This window comes from Daphnia magna, unplaced genomic scaffold, assembly GCF_020631705.1.
Source record: "Daphnia magna isolate NIES unplaced genomic scaffold, ASM2063170v1.1 Dm_contigs229, whole genome shotgun sequence".
In the NCBI taxonomy this organism is placed as follows: Eukaryota; Metazoa; Arthropoda; class Branchiopoda; order Diplostraca; family Daphniidae; genus Daphnia; species Daphnia magna.
This window is the reverse complement of record NW_025533190.1, coordinates 67,894-90,623: the sequence shown is the minus strand read 5'-3', so window position 1 is coordinate 90,623 and position 22,730 is coordinate 67,894. Positions and strand designations below refer to the sequence as shown.

The 22,730-nt window shown below is 33.9% G+C and overlaps 1 protein-coding gene across 1 annotated transcript; it reads left to right on the top strand.

Annotated features, from left to right (window-relative positions):
* The first annotated feature begins 936 nt into the window (after nucleotides 1-936).
* Nucleotides 937-6,488, top strand: LOC123467768. Its single transcript, XM_045167563.1, has 2 exons — nucleotides 937-1,879; nucleotides 1,987-6,488. The coding sequence occupies exons 1-2, from the start codon at nucleotides 937-939 to the stop codon at nucleotides 6,486-6,488; spliced, it is 5,445 nt and encodes a 1,814-aa protein (XP_045023498.1).
* The last annotated feature ends 16,242 nt before the right edge of the window (nucleotides 6,489-22,730 follow it).

Here is a 22,730-nt window from a genome sequence, read left to right as displayed (position 1 = left end):
GTGTATTCACATTGAATACAAGTATATTTGATGCTGTTTACATATAGAAGTAAAAACTCATGGTATAACAGTGTATTCACATTGAATACAAGTATATTCCATGCAGTTTACATATAGAAGTAAAAACTCATGGTATAACAGTGTATTCACATTGAATACAAGTATATTTGATGCAGTTTACATATAGAAGTAAAAACTCATGGTATAACAGTGTATTCACATTGAATACAAGTATATTCCATGCTGTTTACATATAGAAGTAAAAACTCATGGTATAACAGTGTATTCACATTGAATACAAGTATTGTTCCGGCGAAGAATTAAATTGTTTTATTTTGTATAAGGGCCGCTAGAGGCCAACTTTGGGTTGTGCGTAGTACGCTTCATTTGTTTGTTTGTCCCGCGTTTACCCTTACCCAAAGCCTTTGTTTTGTCCCTATTTAACCCCGCGTGCATTGCATGCGGGTCTCTGATTTTGTTGGCGTCTCTCCACACACAAGGTGTGATCTCTTTAGCTACACTCCCCACACATAAGGTGTGATTCTCAAGTAGGCCTTACAACCCTACTCTGTATCCCGAGATCGGTTTAATACACCCTTAAGGGATACCCCCCCCTCGAGTCTACGAAGTTTTCCTCTATTGAATTGAGCTCCCGAACATTTTGGTCCTTCGAACCGGAGCTATTCAACCGACTGTCTTCAATCCATTGGTTCTTCAAGCTAGGAACGAAGTCAGTAAGCCATAGAGAAGTTTTGGTGCACCTGTAAGTTCTTGTGTACCTGCAACTCTATCGGAAACTTAGAAGACCCGAGGGTTCTCGACTAACATAAGGCTAGTCACCGGATCATCAGCATCGTGCCACGTGACCCAGTCTACCGAACCAAGTACACCAAGGTACATCGTTCCGTTTTCTACAAGGTCTACACAGCAGCAGCCATGGATGATCTAACCAACAACACAGCAGCAAGAATAGCAGCGACAGCGAGATCGCAATCAGTAAGTCCCTCTATCCCGGTAGCAGCCCCAGTGTTAGAGGAAGCAGCCCAAGCAGTCGCGATAGATTCCACCAGTGCAGCCATGGCGCAGTGGACACGCCTGCGAACTACTACAAGGCGTCAGATTACGAACACGTGCAGCCAAATCACCACAGCCATTAGAAGAGGTGACCCAGGAGACAGTGTTCAAGCCCTTGCAGAGTACGCGCAGGAATTGTTGAGAACCGCTAGTGATCTCAACAACAGACTGCTTGAAGAAGCTGGCCTAGACGAATTCGATCGGCAGCACGAGGCACATACTAGGTATGTTCAGCAGGTTAAGGCCGTGGCAGCAGAGCTTCAACGTTACCTTACCCCCCGTGCACATCCACCATCAGTTCGAAATGGCCATCCCGCCATTGTACCCTCTGTATACAGTAGCCGGCAGTCGTCAGCAGTGCATCCCGAAGCCGACAGACCACAATCCCACACAGAAGCCCAACAGAGAGTCCTTGCAGCGCAACAGGACCTCCAGGAAGCAGAAAGGGCTCTACAGTCACTAAGGTTAGAAGACAATGACTTAGAATATCGGTCATTGCCAGGTGTAGTCGAACTCGACGCAGTTAATCGCTGGTGCCAAGACAACAGAAGATGGGGAGCAGTAGGAGAAGCGAGCCTACAGGAAGAAGCTCCAGACGATTGGATTGATATGTATCGTGCCGGTCGATTACGACCCCTTCCGCGAGTAGAAGCAGGACCTCATTCGTCAATTCGAGCTGAGTTACCTGATTACAGTGGAAAGGCTCTAGATTGGTTCGCATGGATCGATTTGTTCCGGGCGTTGGTACATGACACATCCAAGGCCGCCGGCGAGAAATTTGCGATTTTGAGGAGACATCTCCAAGGTGACTGTCTAGACGTTGTATACGGTCTAGGGGGGGAGAAGCTGCTTACATTCAAGCATTGGTCAGGCTTAAGGACAGTTTTGGCAGACGTGACGTCATGCGAGCAGCGCATATTCAAGCGTTAGAGAAACTGGAGTTCCAGAAGAACGATCCTGCTTCCTTCAAGCGTTATGCGGAAAAGGTCCGCACACACTTGTTCGATCTCACTAGAATAGGCGAATTCGCCGCCGCAGACATCATTGAAAGAATCTGTCTCAAGCTACAGCTAGCTGATCGCTTAGCTTGGAATACGGATAGAGGAAGTGGACTTGAAAGGCGAAGCCTCGACCAGTTTGGTTCTTGGCTTTGCAACCGGGCCGCCGCGTATCAAAACGCATACAGCATTGCGGCAGACCAAACAAGTGGAGTGCCGGGTAAAGCTCGTGACAGACAGCATACCCGCACCAACCAGGTTCAGGGTGAAACAAGAGGAAGAGACAATCGTCAGCCCAACAGTAGCTATTGCTTCAATTGCGAAGGCTCCCACAAGTTGGAAGATTGCCCGTCGTTTAAGGGTCTTACGGCTAGAGATAAGCTGTCGTTTTGTAGCCGACGTCGGTTATGTTTCAATTGCCTGAAATCTGGACATTCTGCTAGAGATTGCAGAATGAAGAAATCGTGTTCGGTCCCTAACTGTAATCGCACACACCATGCACTGCTTCACTACCAGCCGGATGACGCGGACGAATCGGTTCGCCCCGCTACAGCCCGCACCAACCTAGCAAAGGGGAAGAAAGCAGCTGTAGGAATGATCCAACTGGATGTTCTGGATGCAAAGGGAAACCTTGTGAAAGCCAATGTATTTCTGGATGAAGGTAGCGACAGTACGCTTTTCCGAGACGGATTTATTCGCCGACTTGGACTGAAAGGTGTTCCGCAGACTCTCGCCGTTGATGGCGCTGGTGGAGTTTTGAGAAAATATACTTCGCGTCGTATTCAACTCCGAGTTCGGCTACCCACAGGCGAATTCGCCACTCTTCAAGGTTCGACTATGCCTACTGTGGCCAGTCCGGTTCCACTTACAGATTGGAACACCTTAAAGAAGCGTTGGAGACATTTAGCAGACCTGCCATTAGAAAGCAATGGCGGGAGAGTAGACATCCTTCTCGGAATAGATCAGGCCTATTTGACAACGGCCATTGAATCTCGTTTCGGACAAGAAGACGAACCTACTGCTATTCGTACCCGCCTTGGATGGGTCGTAAGAGGAGTAATTGGGAATACATTCAGAAATCTTATGGCGAGAACGCACGCAGTGTTCACCAGCATGGAAGAGGAAGGCGACGCACTAGCGCAGCAGATGAAACGCTTTTGCGACACAGAAGAATTCGGGACGGAGCACAAGACAGATGGCGTTTCCGAAGACGATAGACAAGCTATCGATATTTTAGAAAGCGGAACGCGAAAATTGGCCGTCGGCTATGAAACACCCATCACCTGGAAGGTTGGGGAGCCAGACCTGCCAAACAATCGGCATTTGGCCGAAAGAAGATTGGCTACCCTGCTGCACCGGTTCAACGAAGAACCCGATTTCGGGCAGGAGTATAGAAAAGCCATGGAAAAGAACTTCGAAAAGGGCTATGCAATTGTGTTGGCACCCGCCGACTACGGCCCACCGGAGTATTATCTCGCTCACCATGGAGTGAGAAAAGGTCCGAAGCTACGCGTTGTGTTTGACGCTGCAGCACCGTTCAAGGGAAAGTGCTTGAACGACAGTATTCTCAGTGGTCCGGCTCTACAAACCCCATTGCCATCTGTCATCTTAAAATTTCGGGAAGGCGAAATCGCATGGGCAGCTGACATAGAAGCCATGTTTAGCAGAATACGACTGAGACCAGAAGACGCACGGTACTTTAGGTTTCTTTGGAAAAGAAACGGGGAGGAGAAAGTGTGCGTGTGTGAGATGAAGCGGCTACCATTCGGCGCTACCTGTTCGCCATTCATTGCGATCAGTACCACGCGAAAAATTGCTGCTGATCTCAGCGATGACCCGAAAGTTATCGAGGCAATCAACACAAGGATGTACGTTGACGATTACCTCAGCTCCGCCAAATCACTGGAGGAAGGTATTCAAGAAGCAGTAGGCGTTAAAGAAACCCTAGCAAAAGGAGACATGCACCTTCAAAGCTGGATCTCCAATTCCGCAGCTTTTGTGAAAATCTTAGCACCTACAAGTAAAGGTGTTAGTCAAGGCCCAGCCGAGCTTCCATTAAGCAAGGACGACTCTGAGAAAGTCCTTGGTGTTTACTGGAACCCGAATTCGGATACGCTTAAATTCAGAGTGAGCGGGCTAGAAGAAATCACCTACACACGGGTTGGAATTGCAAGTAAGGTTGCGAGTTTGTTCGATCCGCAAGGGATGGCAGCTCCCCTTATTGTTAAAGCCAAGATCAAGTTAAGGGAGCTCGGAACAAAAGGGCTTCAGTGGAACGATCTCGTCAGCAGCGACGACCGTGATTGGTGGGAAGAATGGTTTAGCGTCCTACAGCAGCTCAACGACATCGACATTCCACGCTGTTTATTCCCAGATGAAGAGAATATTACCCGATCGGAACTCCACGCATTTGGAGACGCATCGGAAGAAGCGTACGCTGCAGTTATCTACATTCGGAATGTGTACTCTGATGGTCGAGTACTAGTACGACACGTGCGGGCGTCAACAAAATTGGCACCGAAAAGAAGCATTTCCGTGCCAAAGTTGGAGTTAAATGCTGCTCTGCAAGCAGCCCGTCTCGCACGCTCAGTGATCGGAGCATTCACAAGGATTCCGCACCGTCGGTATTTCTGGACCGACAGCAGCACCGTAAGAAATTGGATTCGAGCAACCGCGTCCAAATATCAGATGTTTGTCAGTCATCGGGTTGGAGAAATCCAAACACTGACTCAACCAGACGAATGGCGTTTTGTGCCGGGCAAGATGAACACAGCCGATATCGCAACTCGTTCAGCCATTGAAGAGGAAGCCCTTCCATCGCGCTGGTGGGACGGACCGAAATTCCTACAAGACGACGAAGAAACATGGCCAGCAGATTTGCCATGGATTGCCGTGGTTGAAGAGATACGGCCGGTGCGATCACATCAAGCCACCGTTACTACTTCAACGTTCGATTGGGAAAGTGTCAAGATCGGTGTAGAAGACATTCCGGACTTAGTAAGACTGGAAAAGGTGTTCTACGATCTCGTAAAAAGATGCCAATCGGAGGTGTATAGCGAAGAAATTCGTCGTTTGAAGAAAGGAAAATGGCTTCAGCCTAACTCAAGTTTACTCTCTCTTTGTCCCGTTCTCGGAAAAGATGGACTTTTGAGACTAGGAGGACGAGCCGGGCGAGCTAAGTTGCCCTATGAAGAATTGCACCCGCCATTGCTGCCTGCGCAGCATAGTTTTACGAAGACTATCGTTCGAGCGTTCCACGTATTGCTTAAGCACGTTGGAACAGACTACCAGATCAGCTACATAAGGCAGCATTTCTGGATACCAGGAGGCCGGGAACTAGTCAAAAGGATTAGACACGAGTGTGAAAAGTGCAAACGAGAACGTGCCAAGCCAGGCGAACAACTTATGGCTGAACTACCGGATTCGCGTCTAGAATCTGGCTCAGCTCCATTCACTCGAACAGCCTGTGATCTGTTTGGGCCATTGGAAGTAGGACTTTCGCGAAATCGCACAGCAAAGCGATGGGCCGTTTTGTACACCTGTCTCGTTACCCGTGCCGTCTATGTGGATCTCGTGAACTCACTCTCATCAGACGATTTCCTTCTTAGCCTTCGGCGTTTTATCGGACTTTACGGCAAACCTCGCGTCATGCATTCCGACAACGGCACAAACTTTGTCGGTGCTGAAAACGAGCTGAAAGAAGAAGCCGAAAAACTGTATGCCGATGAGAAAGTAGCCGAGTTCCTGAATTTGAAAAGGATTGACTGGAGATTCCAGCCACCCAGAACACCACATTTTGGTGGAGCGCACGAGTCGCTTGTAAGATCGGCAAAAAAGGCGCTTTATACCGCTCTTGACTTGGAGAGTAAGAAGCTACGACATCCAGCGGAAGACACACTCCGCACTCTCCTATATGAAGTAGCCGGTTTATTAAATGGTCGTCCCCTCACTGCAGCCAGTACAGATCCGAATGACTTCCGTCCGTTAACTCCTAACGATTTTCTAAATCGTCCGAGTTCGGCCGACCCACCAGCTGGGACATTCGACGACGCACTGCCCCGTGAGCATTATAGGTACGTCCAGAGAATGGCCAATCTATTCTGGGATCTTTGGAAGAAAGTTTATCTCCAGTCACTTGCCGGAAGAAAGAAGTGGAAATCCCCTCTGCCCAACTTTAAAGTCGGGGATGTTGTGTTGGAGATCGACAAGAGCCTACGACGCGGACAATGGAATATCGGCTGGATTGCGAAGGTATTCCCAGGGCCAGACGGCCTAGTTCGAGTCGTAGATGTGCAGCTGGAAAGAGGACTTTTCCGTCGTGGAATCGACACTCTCGCGCTATTAGAAGTTAGCTCAGCAGGCGATGTCGTCCCAGACATACCCGCTTCGGGGGAGGATGTTCCGGCGAAGAATTAAATTGTTTTATTTTGTATAAGGGCCGCTAGAGGCCAACTTTGGGTTGTGCGTAGTACGCTTCATTTGTTTGTTTGTCCCGCGTTTACCCTTACCCAAAGCCTTTGTTTTGTCCCTATTTAACCCCGCGTGCATTGCATGCGGGTCTCTGATTTTGTTGGCGTCTCTCCACACACAAGGTGTGATCTCTTTAGCTACACTCCCCACACATAAGGTGTGATTCTCAAGTAGGCCTTACAACCCTACTCTGTATCCCCGAGATCGGTTTAATACACCCTTAAGGGATACCCCCCTCGAGTCTACGAAGTTTTCCTCTATTGAATTGAGCTCCCGAACAAGTATATTTGATGCTGTTTACATATAGAAGTAAAAACTCATGGTATAACAGTGTATTAACATTGAATACAAGTATATTTGTTGCTGTTTACATATAGAAGTAAAAACTCATGGTATAACAGTGTATTCACTTTGAATTCAAGTATATTTGATGCAGTTTACATATAGAAGTAAAAACTCATGGTATAACAGTGTATTAACATTGAATTCAAGTATATTTGATGCAGTTTACATATAGAAGTAAAAACTCATGGTATAACAGTGTATTCACATTGAATACAAGTATATTCCATTCAGTTTACATATAGAAGTAAAAACTCATGGTATAACAGTGTATTCACATTGAATTTAAGTATATATTTGCAGTTTACATATAGAAGTAAAAACTCATGGGTCAACAGTGTATACACATTGAATACAAGTATATTCCATGCAGTTTACATATAGAAGTAAAAACTCATGGTATAACAGTGTATTCACATTGAATACAAGTATATTCCATGCAGTTTAAATATTCATGTAAAAACTCATGGTATAACAGTGTATTCACATTGAATACAAGTATATTTCATGAAGTTTACATATAGAAGTAGAAACTCATGGTATAACAGTGTATTCACATTGAATACAAGTATATTTGATGCTGTTTACATATAGAAGTAAAAACTCATAATATAACAGTGTATTCACATTGAATACAAGTATATTTGATGCTGTTTACATATAGAAGTAAAAACTCATGGTATAACAGTGTATTCAAATTGAATCCAAGTATATTCCATGCAGTTTACATATAGAAATAAAACCCCTGGTATAACAGTGTATTCACATTGAATACAAGTATATTTGATGCTGTTTACATATAGAAGTAGAAACTCATGGTATAACAGTGTATTAACATTGAATACAAGTATATTTGTTGCTGTTTACATATAGAAGTAAAAACTCATGGTATAACAGTGTATTCACTTTAAATTCAAGTATATTTGATGCAGTTTACATATAGAAGTAAAAACTCATGGTATAACAGTGTATTCACATTGAATTCAAGTATATTTGATGCAGTTTACATATAGAAATAAAAACTCATGGTATAACAGTGTATTCACATTGAAAACAAGTATATTCCATTCAGTTTACATATAGAAGTAAAAACTCATGGTATAACAGTGTATTCACATTGAATACAAGTATATTCCATGCAGTTTACATATAGAAGTAAAAACTCAAAGTATAACAGTGTATTCACATTGAATACAAGTATATTTGATGCTGTTTACATATAGAAGTAGAAACTCATGGTATAACAGTGTATTCACATTGAATACAAGTATATTTGATGTTGTTTACATATAGATGTAGAAACTCATGGTATAACAGTGTATTCACATTGAATACAAGTATATTTCATGCTGTTTACATATACAAGTAAAAACTCATGGTATAACAGTGTATTCACATTGAATACAAGTATATTCCATGCAGTTTATATATAGAAGTAAAAACTCATGGTATAACAGTGTATTCACATTGAATACAAGTATATTCCATGCAGTTTACATATAGAAGTAAAAACTCATGGTATAACAGTGTATTCACATTGAATACAAGTATATTCCATGCAGTTTACATATAGAAGTAAAAACTCATGGTATAACAGTGTATTCACATTGAATACAAGTATATTTGATGCTGTTTACATATAGAAGTAGAAACTCATGGTATAACAGTGTATTCGCATTGAATACAAGTATATTCCATGCTGTTTACATATAGAAGTGAAAACTCATGGTATAACAGTGTATTCACATTGAATACAAGTATATTTGATGCTGTTTACATATAGAAGTAGAAACTCATGTTATAACAGTGTATTCACATTGAATACAAGTATATTTGTTGTTGTTTACATATAGAAGTAAAAACTCATGGTATAACAATGTATTCACATTGAATTCAAGTATATTTGATGTTGTTTACATATAGAAGTAGAAACTCATGGTATAACAGTGTATTCACATTGAATACAAGTATATTCCATGCTGTTTACATATAGAAGTAAAAACTCATGGTATAACAGTGTATTCACATTGAATACAAGTATATTTGATGCTGTTTACATAGAGAAGTAAAAACTCATGGTATAACAGTGTATCCACATTGAATACAAGTATATTCCATGCTGTTTACATATAGAAGTAAAAACTCATGGTATAACAGTGTATTCACATTGAATACAAGTATATTTGATGCAGTTTACATATAGAAGTAAAAACTCATGGTATAACAGTGTATTCACATTGAATACAAGTATATTTGATGCTGTTTACATATAGAAGTAGAAACTCATGGTATAACAGTGTATTCACAATGAATACAAGTATATTTGATGCTGTTTACATAGAGAAGTAGAAACTCATGGTATAACAGTGTATTAACATTGAATACAAGTATATTTGTTGCTGTTTACATATAGAAGTAAAAACTCATGGTATAACAGTGTATTCACTTTAAATTCAAGTATATTTGATGCAGTTTACATATAGAAGTAAAAACTCATGGTATAACAGTGTATTCACATTGAATACAAGTATATTTGATGCAGTTTACATATAGAAGTAAAAACTCATGGTATAACAGTGTATTCACATTGAAAACAAGTATATTCCATTCAGTTTACATATAGAAGTAAAAACTCATGGTATAACAGTGTATTCACATTGAATACAAGTATATTCCATGCAGTTTACATATAGAAGTAAAAACTCATAGTATAACAGTGTATTCACATTGAATACAAGTATATTTGATGCTGTTTACATATAGAAGTAGAAACTCATGGTATAACAGTGTATTCACATTGAATACAAGTATATTTGATGCTGTTTACATATAGATGTAGAAACTCATGGTATAACAGTGTATTCACATTGAATAAGAGTATATTTCATGCTGTTTACATATAGAAGTAAAAACTCATGGTATAACAGTGTATTCACATTGAATACAAGTATATTCCATGCAGTTTATATATAGAAGTAAAAACTCATGGTATAACAGTGTATTCACATTGAATACAAGTATATTCCATGCAGTTTACATATAGAAGTAAAAACTCATGGTATAACAGTGTATTCACATTGAATACAAGTATATTCCATGCAGTTTACATATAGAAGTAAAAACTCATGGTATAACAGTGTATTCACATTGAATACAAGTATATTCCATGCAGTTTACATATAGAAGTAAAAACTCCTGGTATAACAGTGTATTCACATTGAATACAAGTATATTTGATGCTGTTTACATATAGAAGTAGAAACTCATGGTATAACAGTGTATTCACATTGAATACAAGTATATTCCATGCTGTTTACATATAGAAGTGAAAACTCATGGTATAACAGTGTATTCACATTGAATACAAGTATATTTGATGCTGTTTACATATAGAAGTAGAAACTCATGTTATAACAGTGTATTCACATTAAATACAAGTATATTTGATACTGTTTACATATAGAAGTAAAAACTCATGGTATAACAATGTATTCACATTTAATTCAAGTATATTTGATGCTGTTTACATATAGAAGTAGAAACTCATGGTATAACAGTGTATTCACATTGAATACAAGTATATTCCATGCTGTTTACATATAGAAGTAAAAACTCATGGTATAACAGTGTATTCACATTGAATACAAGTATATTTGATTCTGTTTACATATAGAAATAGAAACTCATGGTATAACAGTGTATCCACATTGAATACAAGTATATTCCATGCTTTTTACATATAGAAGTAAAAACTCATAATATAACAGTGTATTCACATTGAATACAAGTATATTTGATGCAGTTTACATATAGAAGTAAAAACTCATGGTATAACAGTGTATTCACATTGAATACAAGTATATTTGATGCTGTTTACATATAGAAGTAGAAACTCATGGTATAACAGTGTATTCACATTGAATACAAGTATATTTGATGCTGTTTACATAGAGAAGTAGAAACTCATGGTATAACAGTGTATCCACATTGAATACAAGTATATTCCATGCTTTTTACATATAGAAGTAAAAACTCATGGTATAACAGTGTATTCACATTGAATATAAGTATATTTGATGCAGTTTACATATAGAAGTAAAAACTCGTGGTATAACAGTGTATTCACATTGAATACAAGTATATTTGATGCTGTTTACATATAGAAGTAGAAACTCATGGTATAACAGTGTATTCACATTGAATACAAGTATATTTGATGCTGTTTACATAGATAAGTAGAAACTCATGGTATAACAGTGTATTCATATTGAATACAAGTATTTTTGATGCTGTTTACATATAGAAGTAAAAACTCATGGTAAACCAGTGTATTCACATTGAATACAAGTATATTCTATGCAGTTTACATCTAGAAGTAAAAACTCATGGTATAACAGTGTATTCACATTGAATACAAGTATATTTCATGCTGTTTTCATATAGAAGTAAAAACTCATGGTATAACAGTGTATTCACATTGAATACAAGTATTTTTAGTGCAGTTTACTTATAGAAGTAAAAACTAATGGTATAACAGTATATTCACATTGAATACAAGTATATTTGATGCTGTTTACATATAGAAGTAGAAACTCATGGTATAACAGTGTATTCACATTGAATACAAGTATATTTGATGCTGTTTACATATAGAAGTAGAAACTCATGGTATAACAGTGTATTCACATTGAATACAAGTATATTTGATAATGTTTACATATAGAAGTAAAAATTCATGGTAAACCAGTGTATTCACATTGAATACAAGTATATTCTATTCAGTTTATATCTAGAAGTAAAAACTCATGGTATAACAGTGTATTCACATTGAATACAAGTATATTTGATTCTGTTTACATATAGAAATAGAAACTCATGGTATAACAGTGTATCCACATTGAATACAAGTATATTCCATGCTGTTTACATATAGAAGTAAAAACCCATGGTATAATAGTGTATTCACATTGAATACAAGTATTTTTTATGCAGTTTACATATAGAAGTAAAAACTCATGGTATAACAGTGTATTCACATTGAATACAAGTATATTTGATGCTGTTTACATATAGAAGTAGAAACTCATGGTATAACAGTGTATTCACATTAAATACAAGTATATTTGATGCTGTTTACATATAGAAGTAAAAACTCATGGTAAACCAGTGTATTCACATTGAATACAAGTATATTCTATGCAGTTTACATAAAGAAGTAAAAACTCATGGTATAACAGTGTATTCACATTGAATACAAGTATAATTGATGCTGTTTACATATAGAAGTAAAAACTCATGGTATAACAGTGTATTCACATTGAATACAAGTATATTCAATGCAGTTTACTTATAGAAGTAAAAACTCATGGTATAACAGTGTATTCACATTGAATACAAGTATATTCCATGCAGTTCACATATAGAAGTAAAAACTCATGGTATAACAGTGTATTCACATTGAATACAAGTATATTCCATGCAGTTTACATATAGAAGTAAAAACTCATGGTATAAAAGTGTATTCACATTGAATACAAGTATATTCCATGCAGTTTACATATAGAAGTAAAAACTCATGGTATAACAGTGTATTCACATTGAATACAAGTATATTTGATGCTGTTTACATATAGAATAGAAACTCATGGTATAACAGTGTATTCGCATTGAATACAAGTATATTCCATGCTGTTTACATATAGAAGTGAAAACTCATGGTATAACAGTGTATTCACATTGAATACAAGTATATTTGGTGCTGTTTACATATAGAAGTAGAAACTCATGTTATAACAGTGTATTCACATTGAATACAAGTATATTTGTTGTTGTTTACATATAGAAGTAAAAACTCATGGTATAACAATGTATTCACATTGAATTCAAGTATATTTGATGTTGTTTACATATAGAAGTAGAAACTCATGGTATAACAGTGTATTCACATTGAATACAAGTATATTCCATGCTGTTTACATATAGAAGTAAAAACTCATGGTATAACAGTGTATTCACATTGAATACAAGTATATTTGATTCTGTTTACATAGAGAAATAGAAACTCATGGTATAACAGTGTATCCACATTGAATACAAGTATATTCCATGCTTTTTACATATAGAAGTAAAAACTCATGGTATAACAGTGTATTCACATTGAATACAAGTATATTTGATGCAGTTTACATATAGAAGTAAAAACTCATGGTATAACAGTGTATTCACATTGAATACAAGTATATTTGATGCTGTTTACATATAGAAGTAGAAACTCATGGTATAACAGTGTATTCACAATGAATACAAGTATATTTGATGCTGTTTACATAGAGAAGTAGAAACTCATGGTATAACAGTGTATTAACATTGAATACAAGTATATTTGTTGCTGTTTACATATAGAAGTAAAAACTCATGGTATAACAGTGTATTCACATTAAATACAAGTATATTTGATGCTGTTTACATATAGAAGTAAAAACTCATGGTAAACCAGTGTATTCACATTGAATACAAGTATATTCTATGCAGTTTACATAAAGAAGTAAAAACTCATGGTATAACAGTGTATTCACATTGAATACAAGTATAATTGATGCTGTTTACATATAGAAGTAAAAACTCATGGTATAACAGTGTATTCACATTGAATACAAGTATATTCAATGCAGTTTACTTATAGAAGTAAAAACTCATGGTATAACAGTGTATTCACATTGAATACAAGTATATTCCATGCAGTTCACATATAGAAGTAAAAACTCATGGTATAACAGTGTATTCACATTGAATACAAGTATATTCCATGCAGTTTACATATAGAAGTAAAAACTCATGGTATAAAAGTGTATTCACATTGAATACAAGTATATTCCATGCAGTTTACATATAGAAGTAAAAACTCATGGTATAACAGTGTATTCACATTGAATACAAGTATATTTGATGCTGTTTACATATAGAATAGAAACTCATGGTATAACAGTGTATTCGCATTGAATACAAGTATATTCCATGCTGTTTACATATAGAAGTGAAAACTCATGGTATAACAGTGTATTCACATTGAATACAAGTATATTTGATGCTGTTTACATATAGAAGTAGAAACTCATGTTATAACAGTGTATTCACATTGAATACAAGTATATTTGTTGTTGTTTACATATAGAAGTAAAAACTCATGGTATAACAATGTATTCACATTGAATTCAAGTATATTTGATGTTGTTTACATATAGAAGTAGAAACTCATGGTATAACAGTGTATTCACATTGAATACAAGTATATTCCATGCTGTTTACATATAGAAGTAAAAACTCATGGTATAACAGTGTATTCACATTGAATACAAGTATATTTGATTCTGTTTACATAGAGAAATAGAAACTCATGGTATAACAGTGTATCCACATTGAATACAAGTATATTCCATGCTTTTTACATATAGAAGTAAAAACTCATGGTATAACAGTGTATTCACATTGAATACAAGTATATTTGATGCAGTTTACATATAGAAGTAAAAACTCATGGTATAACAGTGTATTCACATTGAATACAAGTATATTTGATGCTGTTTACATATAGAAGTAGAAACTCATGGTATAACAGTGTATTCACAATGAATACAAGTATATTTGATGCTGTTTACATAGAGAAGTAGAAACTCATGGTATAACAGTGTATTAACATTGAATACAAGTATATTTGTTGCTGTTTACATATAGAAGTAAAAACTCATGGTATAACAGTGTATTCACTTTAAATTCAAGTATATTTGATGCAGTTTACATATAGAAGTAAAAACTCATGGTATAACAGTGTATTCACATTGAATTCAAGTATATTTGATGCAGTTTACATATAGAAGTAAAAACTCATGGTATAACAGTGTATTCACATTGAAAACAAGTATATTCCATTCAGTTTACATATAGAAGTAAAAACTCATGGTATAACAGTGTATTCACATTGAATACAAGTATATTCCACGCAGTTTACATATAGAAGTAAAAACTCATAGTATAACAGTGTATTCACATTGAATACAAGTATATTTGATGCTGTTTACATATAGAAGTAGAAACTCATGGTATAACAGTGTATTCACATTGAATACAAGTATATTTGATGCTGTTTACATATAGATGTAGAAACTCATGGTATAACAGTGTATTCACATTGAATAAGAGTATATTTCATGCTGTTTACATATAGAAGTAAAAACTCATGGTATAACAGTGTATTCACATTGAATACAAGTATATTCCATGCAGTTTATATATAGAAGTAAAAACTCATGGTATAACAGTGTATTCACATTGAATACAAGTATATTCCATGCAGTTTACATATAGAAGTAAAAACTCATGGTATAACAGTGTATTCACATTGAATACAAGTATATTCCATGCAGTTTACATATAGAAGTAAAAACTCATGGTATAACAGTGTATTCACATTGAATACAAGTATATTCCATGCAGTTTACATATAGAAGTAAAAACTCATGGTATAACAGTGTATTCACATTGAATACAAGTATATTCCATGCAGTTTACATATAGAAGTAAAAACTCATGGTATAACAGTGTATTCACATTGAATACAAGTATATTTGAAGCTGTTTACATATAGAAGTAGAAACTCATGGTATAACAGTGTATTCACATTGAATACAAGTATATTCCATGCTGTTTACATATAGAAGTGAAAACTCATGGTATAACAGTGTATTCACATTGAATACAAGTATATTTGATGCTGTTTACATATAGAAGTAGAAACTCATGTTATAACAGTGTATTCACATTGAATACAAGTATATTTGATGCTGTTTACATATAGAAGTAAAAACTCATGGTATAACAATGTATTCACATTGAATTCAAGTATATTTGATGCTGTTTACATATAGAAGTAGAAACTCATGGTATAATAGTGTATTCACATTGAATACAAGTATATTCCATGCTGTTTACATATAGAAGTAAAAACTCATGGTATAACAGTGTATTCACTTTGAATACAAGTATATTTGTTGCTGTTTACATATAGAAGTAAAAACTCATGGTATAACAGTGTATTCACTTTAAATTCAAGTATATTTGATGCAGTTTACATATAGAAGTAAAAACTCATGGTATAGCAGTGTATTCACATTGAATTCAAGTATATTTGATGCAGTTTACATATAGAAGTAAAAACTCATGGTATAACAGTGTATTCACATTGAAAACAAGTATATTCCATTCAGTTTACATATAGAAGTAAAAACTCATGGTATAACAGTGTATTCACATTGAATACAAGTATATTCCATGCAGTTTACATATAGAAGTAAAAACTCATGGTATAACAGTGTTTTCACATTGAATACAAGTATATTTGAAGCTGTTTACATATAGAAGTAGAAACTCATGGTATAACAGTGTATTCACATTGAATACAAGTATATTTGATGCTGTTTACATATAGATGTAGAAACTCATGGTATAACAGTGTATTCGCATTGAATACAAGTATATTTCATGCTGTTTACATATAGAAGTAAAAACTCATGGTATAACAGTGTATTCACATTGAATACAAGTATATTCCATGCAGTTTATATATAGAAGTAAAAACAAATGGTATAACAGTGTATTCACATTGAATACAAGTATATTCCATGCAGTTTACATATAGAAGTAAAAACTCATGGTATAACAGTGTATTCACATTGAATACAAGTATATTCCATGCAGTTTACATATAGAAGTAAAAACTCATGGTATAACAGTGTATTCACATTGAATACAAGTATATTTGATGCTGTTTACATATAGAAGTAGAAACTCATGGTATAACAGTGTATTCACATTGAATACAAGTATATTCCATGCTGTTTACATATAGAAGTGAAAACTCATGGTATAACAGTGTATTCACATTGAATACAAGTATATTTGATGCTGTTTACATATAGAAGTAGAAACTCATGTTATAACAGTGTATTCACATTGAATACAAGTATATTTGATGCTGTTTACATATAGAAGTAAAAACTCATGGTATAACAATGTATTCACATTGAATTCAAGTATATTTGATGCTGTTTACATATAGAAGTAGAAACTCATGGTATAACAGTGTATTCACATTGAATACAAGTATATTCCATGCTGTTTACATATAGAAGTAAAAACTCATGGTATAACAGTGTATTCACTTTGAATACAAGTATATTTGATTCTGTTTACATATAGAAATAGAAACTCATGGTATAACAGTGTATCCACATTGAATACAAGTATATTCCATGCTTTTTACATATAGAAGTAAAAACTCATGGTATAACAGTGTATTCACATTGAATATAAGTATATTTGATGCAGTTTACATATAGAAGTAAAAACTCATGGTATAACAGTGTATTCACATTGAATAAAAGTATATTTGATGCTGTTTACATATAGAAGTAGAAACTCATGGTATAACAGTGTATTCACATTGAATACAAGTATATTTGATGCTGTTTACATAGAGAAGTAGAAACTCATGGTATAACAGTGTATTCACATTGAATACAAGTATATTTGATGCTGTTTACATATAGAAGTAAAAACTCATGGTAAACCATTGAGTACAAGTATATTTGATGCTGTTTACATATAGAAGTAGAAACTCATGGTATAACAGTGTATTCACATTGAATACAAGTATATTCCATGCTGTTTACATATAGAAGTGAAAACTCATGGTATAACAGTGTATTCACATTGAATACAAGTATATTTGATGCTGTTTACATATAGAAGTAGAAACTCATGTTATAACAGTGTATTCACATTGAATACAAGTATATTTGATGCTGTTTACATATAGAAGTAAAAACTCATGGTATAACAATGTATTCACATTGAATTCAAGTATATTTGATGCTGTTTACATATAGAAGTAGAAACTCATGGTATAACAGTGTATTCACATTGAATACAAGTATATTCCATGCTGTTTACATATAGAAGTAAAAACTCATGGTATAACAGTGTATTCACTTTGAATACAAGTATATTTGATTCTGTTTACATATAGAAATAGAAACTCATGGTATAACAGTGTATCCACATTGAATACAAGTATATTCCATGCTTTTTACATATAGAAGTAAAAACTCATGGTATAACAGTTTATTCACATTGAATATAAGTATATTTGATGCAGTTTACATATAGAAGTAAAAACTCGTGGTATAACAGTGTATTCACATTGAATACAAGTATATTTGATGCTGTTTACATATAGAAGTAGAAACTCATGGTATAACAGTGTATTCACATTGAATACAAGTATATTTGATGCTGTTTACAAAGATAAGTAGAAACTCATGGTATAACAGTGTATTCATATTGAATACAAGTATTTTTGATGCTGTTTACATATAGAAGTAAAAACTCATGGTAAACCAGTGTATTCACATTGAATACAAGTATATTCTATGCAGTTTACATCTAGAAGTAAAAACTCATGGTATAACAGTGTATTCACATTGAATACAAGTATATTTCATGCTGTTTTCATATAGAAGTAAAAACTCATGGTATAACAGTGTATTCACATTGAATACAAGTATATTTAGTGCAGTTTTCTTATAGAAGTAAAAACTAATGGTATAACAGTATATTCACATTGAATACAAGTATATTTGATGCTGTTTACATATAGAAGTAGAAACTCATGGTATAACAGTGTATTCACATTGAATACAAGTATATTTGATGCTGTTTACATATAGAAGTAAAAACTCATGGTATAACAGTGTATTCACATTGAATACAAGTATATTCAATGCAGTTTACTTATAGAAGTAAAAACTCATGGTATAACAGTGTATTCACATTGAATACAAGTATATTCCATGCAGTTTACATATAGAAGTAAAAACTCATGGTATAACAGTGTATTCACATTGAATACAAGTATATTTGATTCTGTTATTTATAGAAATAGAAACTCATGGTATAACAGTGTATCCACATTGAATACAAGTATATTCCATGCTGTTTACATATAGAAGTAAAAACTCATGGTATAACAGTGTATTCACATTGAATACAAGTATTTTTAGTGCAGTTTACTTATAGAAGTAAAAACTAATGGTATAACAGTATATTAACATTGAATACAAGTATATTTGATGCTGTTTACATATAGTAGTAGAAACTCATGGTATAACAGTGTATTCACATTGAATACAAGTATATTTGATGCTGTTTACATATAGAAGTAGAAACTCATGGTATAACAGTGTATTCACATTGAATACAAGTATATTCCATGCTGTTTACATATAGAAGTAAAAACTCATGGTATAACAGTGTATTCACTTTGAATACAAGTATATTTGATTCTGTTTACATATAGAAATAGAAACTCATGGTATAACAGTGTATCCACATTGAATACAAGTATATTCCATGCTTTTTACATATAGAAGTAAAAACTCATGGTATAACAGTGTATTCACATTGAATATAAGTACATTTGATGCAGTTTACATATAGAAGTAAAAACTCATGGTATAACAGTGTATTCACATTGAATACAAGTATATTTGATGCTGTTTACATATAGAAGTAGAAACTCATGGTATAACAGTGTATTCACATTGAATACAAGTATATTTGATGCTGTTTACATAGATAAGTAGAAACTCATGGTATAACAGTGTATTCATATTGAATACAAGTATTTTTGATGCTGTTTACATATAGAAGTAAAAACTCATGGTAAACCAGTGTATTCACATTGAATACAAGTATATTCTATGCAGTTTACATCTAGAAGTAAAAACTCATGGTATAACAGTGTATTCACATTGAATACAAGTATATTTCATGCTGTTTACATATAGAAGTAAAAACTCATGGTATAACAGTGTATTCACATTGAATACAAGTATATTTAGTGCAGTTTTCTTATAGAAGTAAAAACTAATGGTATAACAGTATATTCACATTGAATACAAGTATATTTGATGCTGTTTACATATAGAAGTAGAAACTCATGGTATAACAGTGTATTCACATTGAATACAAGTATATTTGATGCTGTTTACATATAGAAGTAAAAACTCATGGTATAACAGTGTATTCACATTGAATACAAGTATATTCAATGCAGTTTACTTATAGAAGTAAAAACTCATGGTATAACAGTGTATTCACATTGAATGCAAGTATATTCCATGCAGTTTACATATAGAAGTAAAAACTCATGGTATAACAGTGTATTCACATTGAATACAAGTATATTTGATTCTGTTATTTATAAAAATAGAAACTCATGGTATAACAGTGTATCCACATTGAATACAAGTATATTCCATGCTGTTTACATATAGAAGTAGAAACTCATGGTATAACAGTGTATTCACATTGAATACAAGTATATTCCATGCTGTTTACATATAGAAGTAAAAACTCATGGTATAACAGTGTATTCACTTTGAATACAAGTATATTTGATTCTGTTTACATATAGAAATAGAAACTCATGGTATAACAGTGTCTCCACATTGAATACAAGTATATTCCATGCTTTTTACATATAGAAGTAAAAACTCATGGTATAACAGTGTATTCACATTGAATATAAGTATATTTGATGCAGTTTACATATAGAAGTAAAAACTCATGGTATAACAGTGTATTCACATTGAATACAAGTATATTTGATGCTGTTTACATATAGAAGTAGAAACTCATGGTATAACAGTGTATTCACATTGAATACAAGTATATTTGATGCTGTTTACATAGATAAGTAGAAACTCATGGTATAACTGTGTATTCATATTGAATACAAGTATTTTTGATGCTGTTTACATATAGAAGTAAAAACTCATGGTAAACCAGTGTATTCACATTGAATACAAGTATATTCTATGCAGTTTACATCTAGAAGTAAAAACTCATGGTATAACAGTGTATTCACATTGAATACAAGTATATTTCATGCTGTTTACATATAGAAGTAAAAACTCATGGTATAACAGTGTATTCACATTGAATACAAGTATATCTAGTGCAGTTTTCTTATAGAAGTAAAAACTAATGGTATAACAGTATATTCACATTGAATACAAGTATATTTGATGCTGTTTACATATAGAAGTAGAAACTCATGGTATAACAGTATATTCACATTGAATACAAGTATATTTGATGCTGTTTACATATAGAAGTAAAAACTCATGGTATAACAGTGTATTCACATTGAATACAAGTATATTCAATGCAGTTTACTTATAGAAGTAAAAACTCATGGTATAACAGTGTATTCACATTGAATACAAGTATATTCCATGCAGTTTACATATAGAAGTAAAAACTCATGGTATAACAGTGTATTCACATTGAATACAAGTATATTTGATTCTGTTATTTATAGAAATAGAAACTCATGGTATAACAGTGTATCCACATTGAATACAAGTATATTCCATGCTGTTTACATATAGAAGTAAAAACTCATGGTATAACAGTGTATTCACATTGAATACAAGTATTTTTAGTGCAGTTTACTTATAGAAGTAAAAACTAATGGTATAACAGTATATTCACATTGAATACAAGTATATTTGATGCTGTTTACATATAGAAGTAGAAACTCATGGTATAACAGTGTATTCACATTGAATACAAGTATATTTGATGCTGTTTACATATAGAAGTAGAAACTCATGGTATAACAGTGTATTCACATTGAATACAAGTATATTTGATAATGTTTACATATAGAAGTAAAAATTCATGGTAAACCAGTGTATTCACATTGAATACAAGTATATTCTATTCAGTTTATATCTAGAAGTAAAAACTCATGGTATAACAGTGTATTCACATTGAATACAAGTATATTTGATTCTGTTACATATAGAAATAGAAACTCATGGTATAACAGTGTATCCACATTGAATACAAGTATATTCCATGCTGTTTACATATAGAAGTAAAAACCCATGGTATAATAGTGTATTCACATTGAAAACAAGTATATTTTATGCAGTTTACATATAGAAGTAAAAACTCATGGTATAACAGTGTATTCACATTGAATACAAGTATATTTGATGCTGTTTACATATAGAAGTAGAAACTCATGGTATAACAGTGTATTCACATTAAATACAAGTATATTTGATGCTGTTTACATATAGAAGTAAAAACTCATGGTAAACCAGTGTATTCACATTGAATACAAGTATATTCTATGCAGTTTACATAAAGAAGTAAAAACTCATGGTATAACAGTGTATTCACATTGAATACAAGTATAATTGATGCTGTTTACATATAGAAGTAAAAACTCATGGTATAACATTGTATTCACATTGAATACAAGTATATTCAATGCAGTTTACTTATAGAAGTAAAAACTCATGGTATAACAGTGTATTCACATTGAATACAAGTATATTCCATGCAGTTCACATATAGAAGTAAAAACTCATGGTATAACAGTGTATTCACATTGAATACAAGTATATTTGATTCTGTTTACATATAGAAATAGAAACTCATGGTATAACAGTGTATCCACATTGAATACAAGTATATTTCATGCTGTTTACATATAGAAGTAAAAACTCATGGTATAACAGTGTATTCACATTGAATACAAGTATATTTGATGCAGTTTACATATAGAAGTAAAAACTCATGGTATAACAGTGTATTCACATTGAATACAAGTATATTTGATGCTGTTTACATATAGAAGTAAAAACTCATGGTATAATAGTGATTCACATTGAATACAAGTATATTCCATGAAGTTTACATATAGAAGTAAAAACT

Coding starts and splice junctions, on each gene's coding strand:
- LOC123467768 (XM_045167563.1), top strand. CDS start 937: ATGGATGATCTAACCAACAACACAGCAGCAAGAATAGCAGCGACAGCG. Junction 1,880..1,986: donor TTTGAGGAGACATCTCCAAG/GTGACTGTCTAG, acceptor TCATGCGAGCAG/CGCATATTCAAGCGTTAGAG.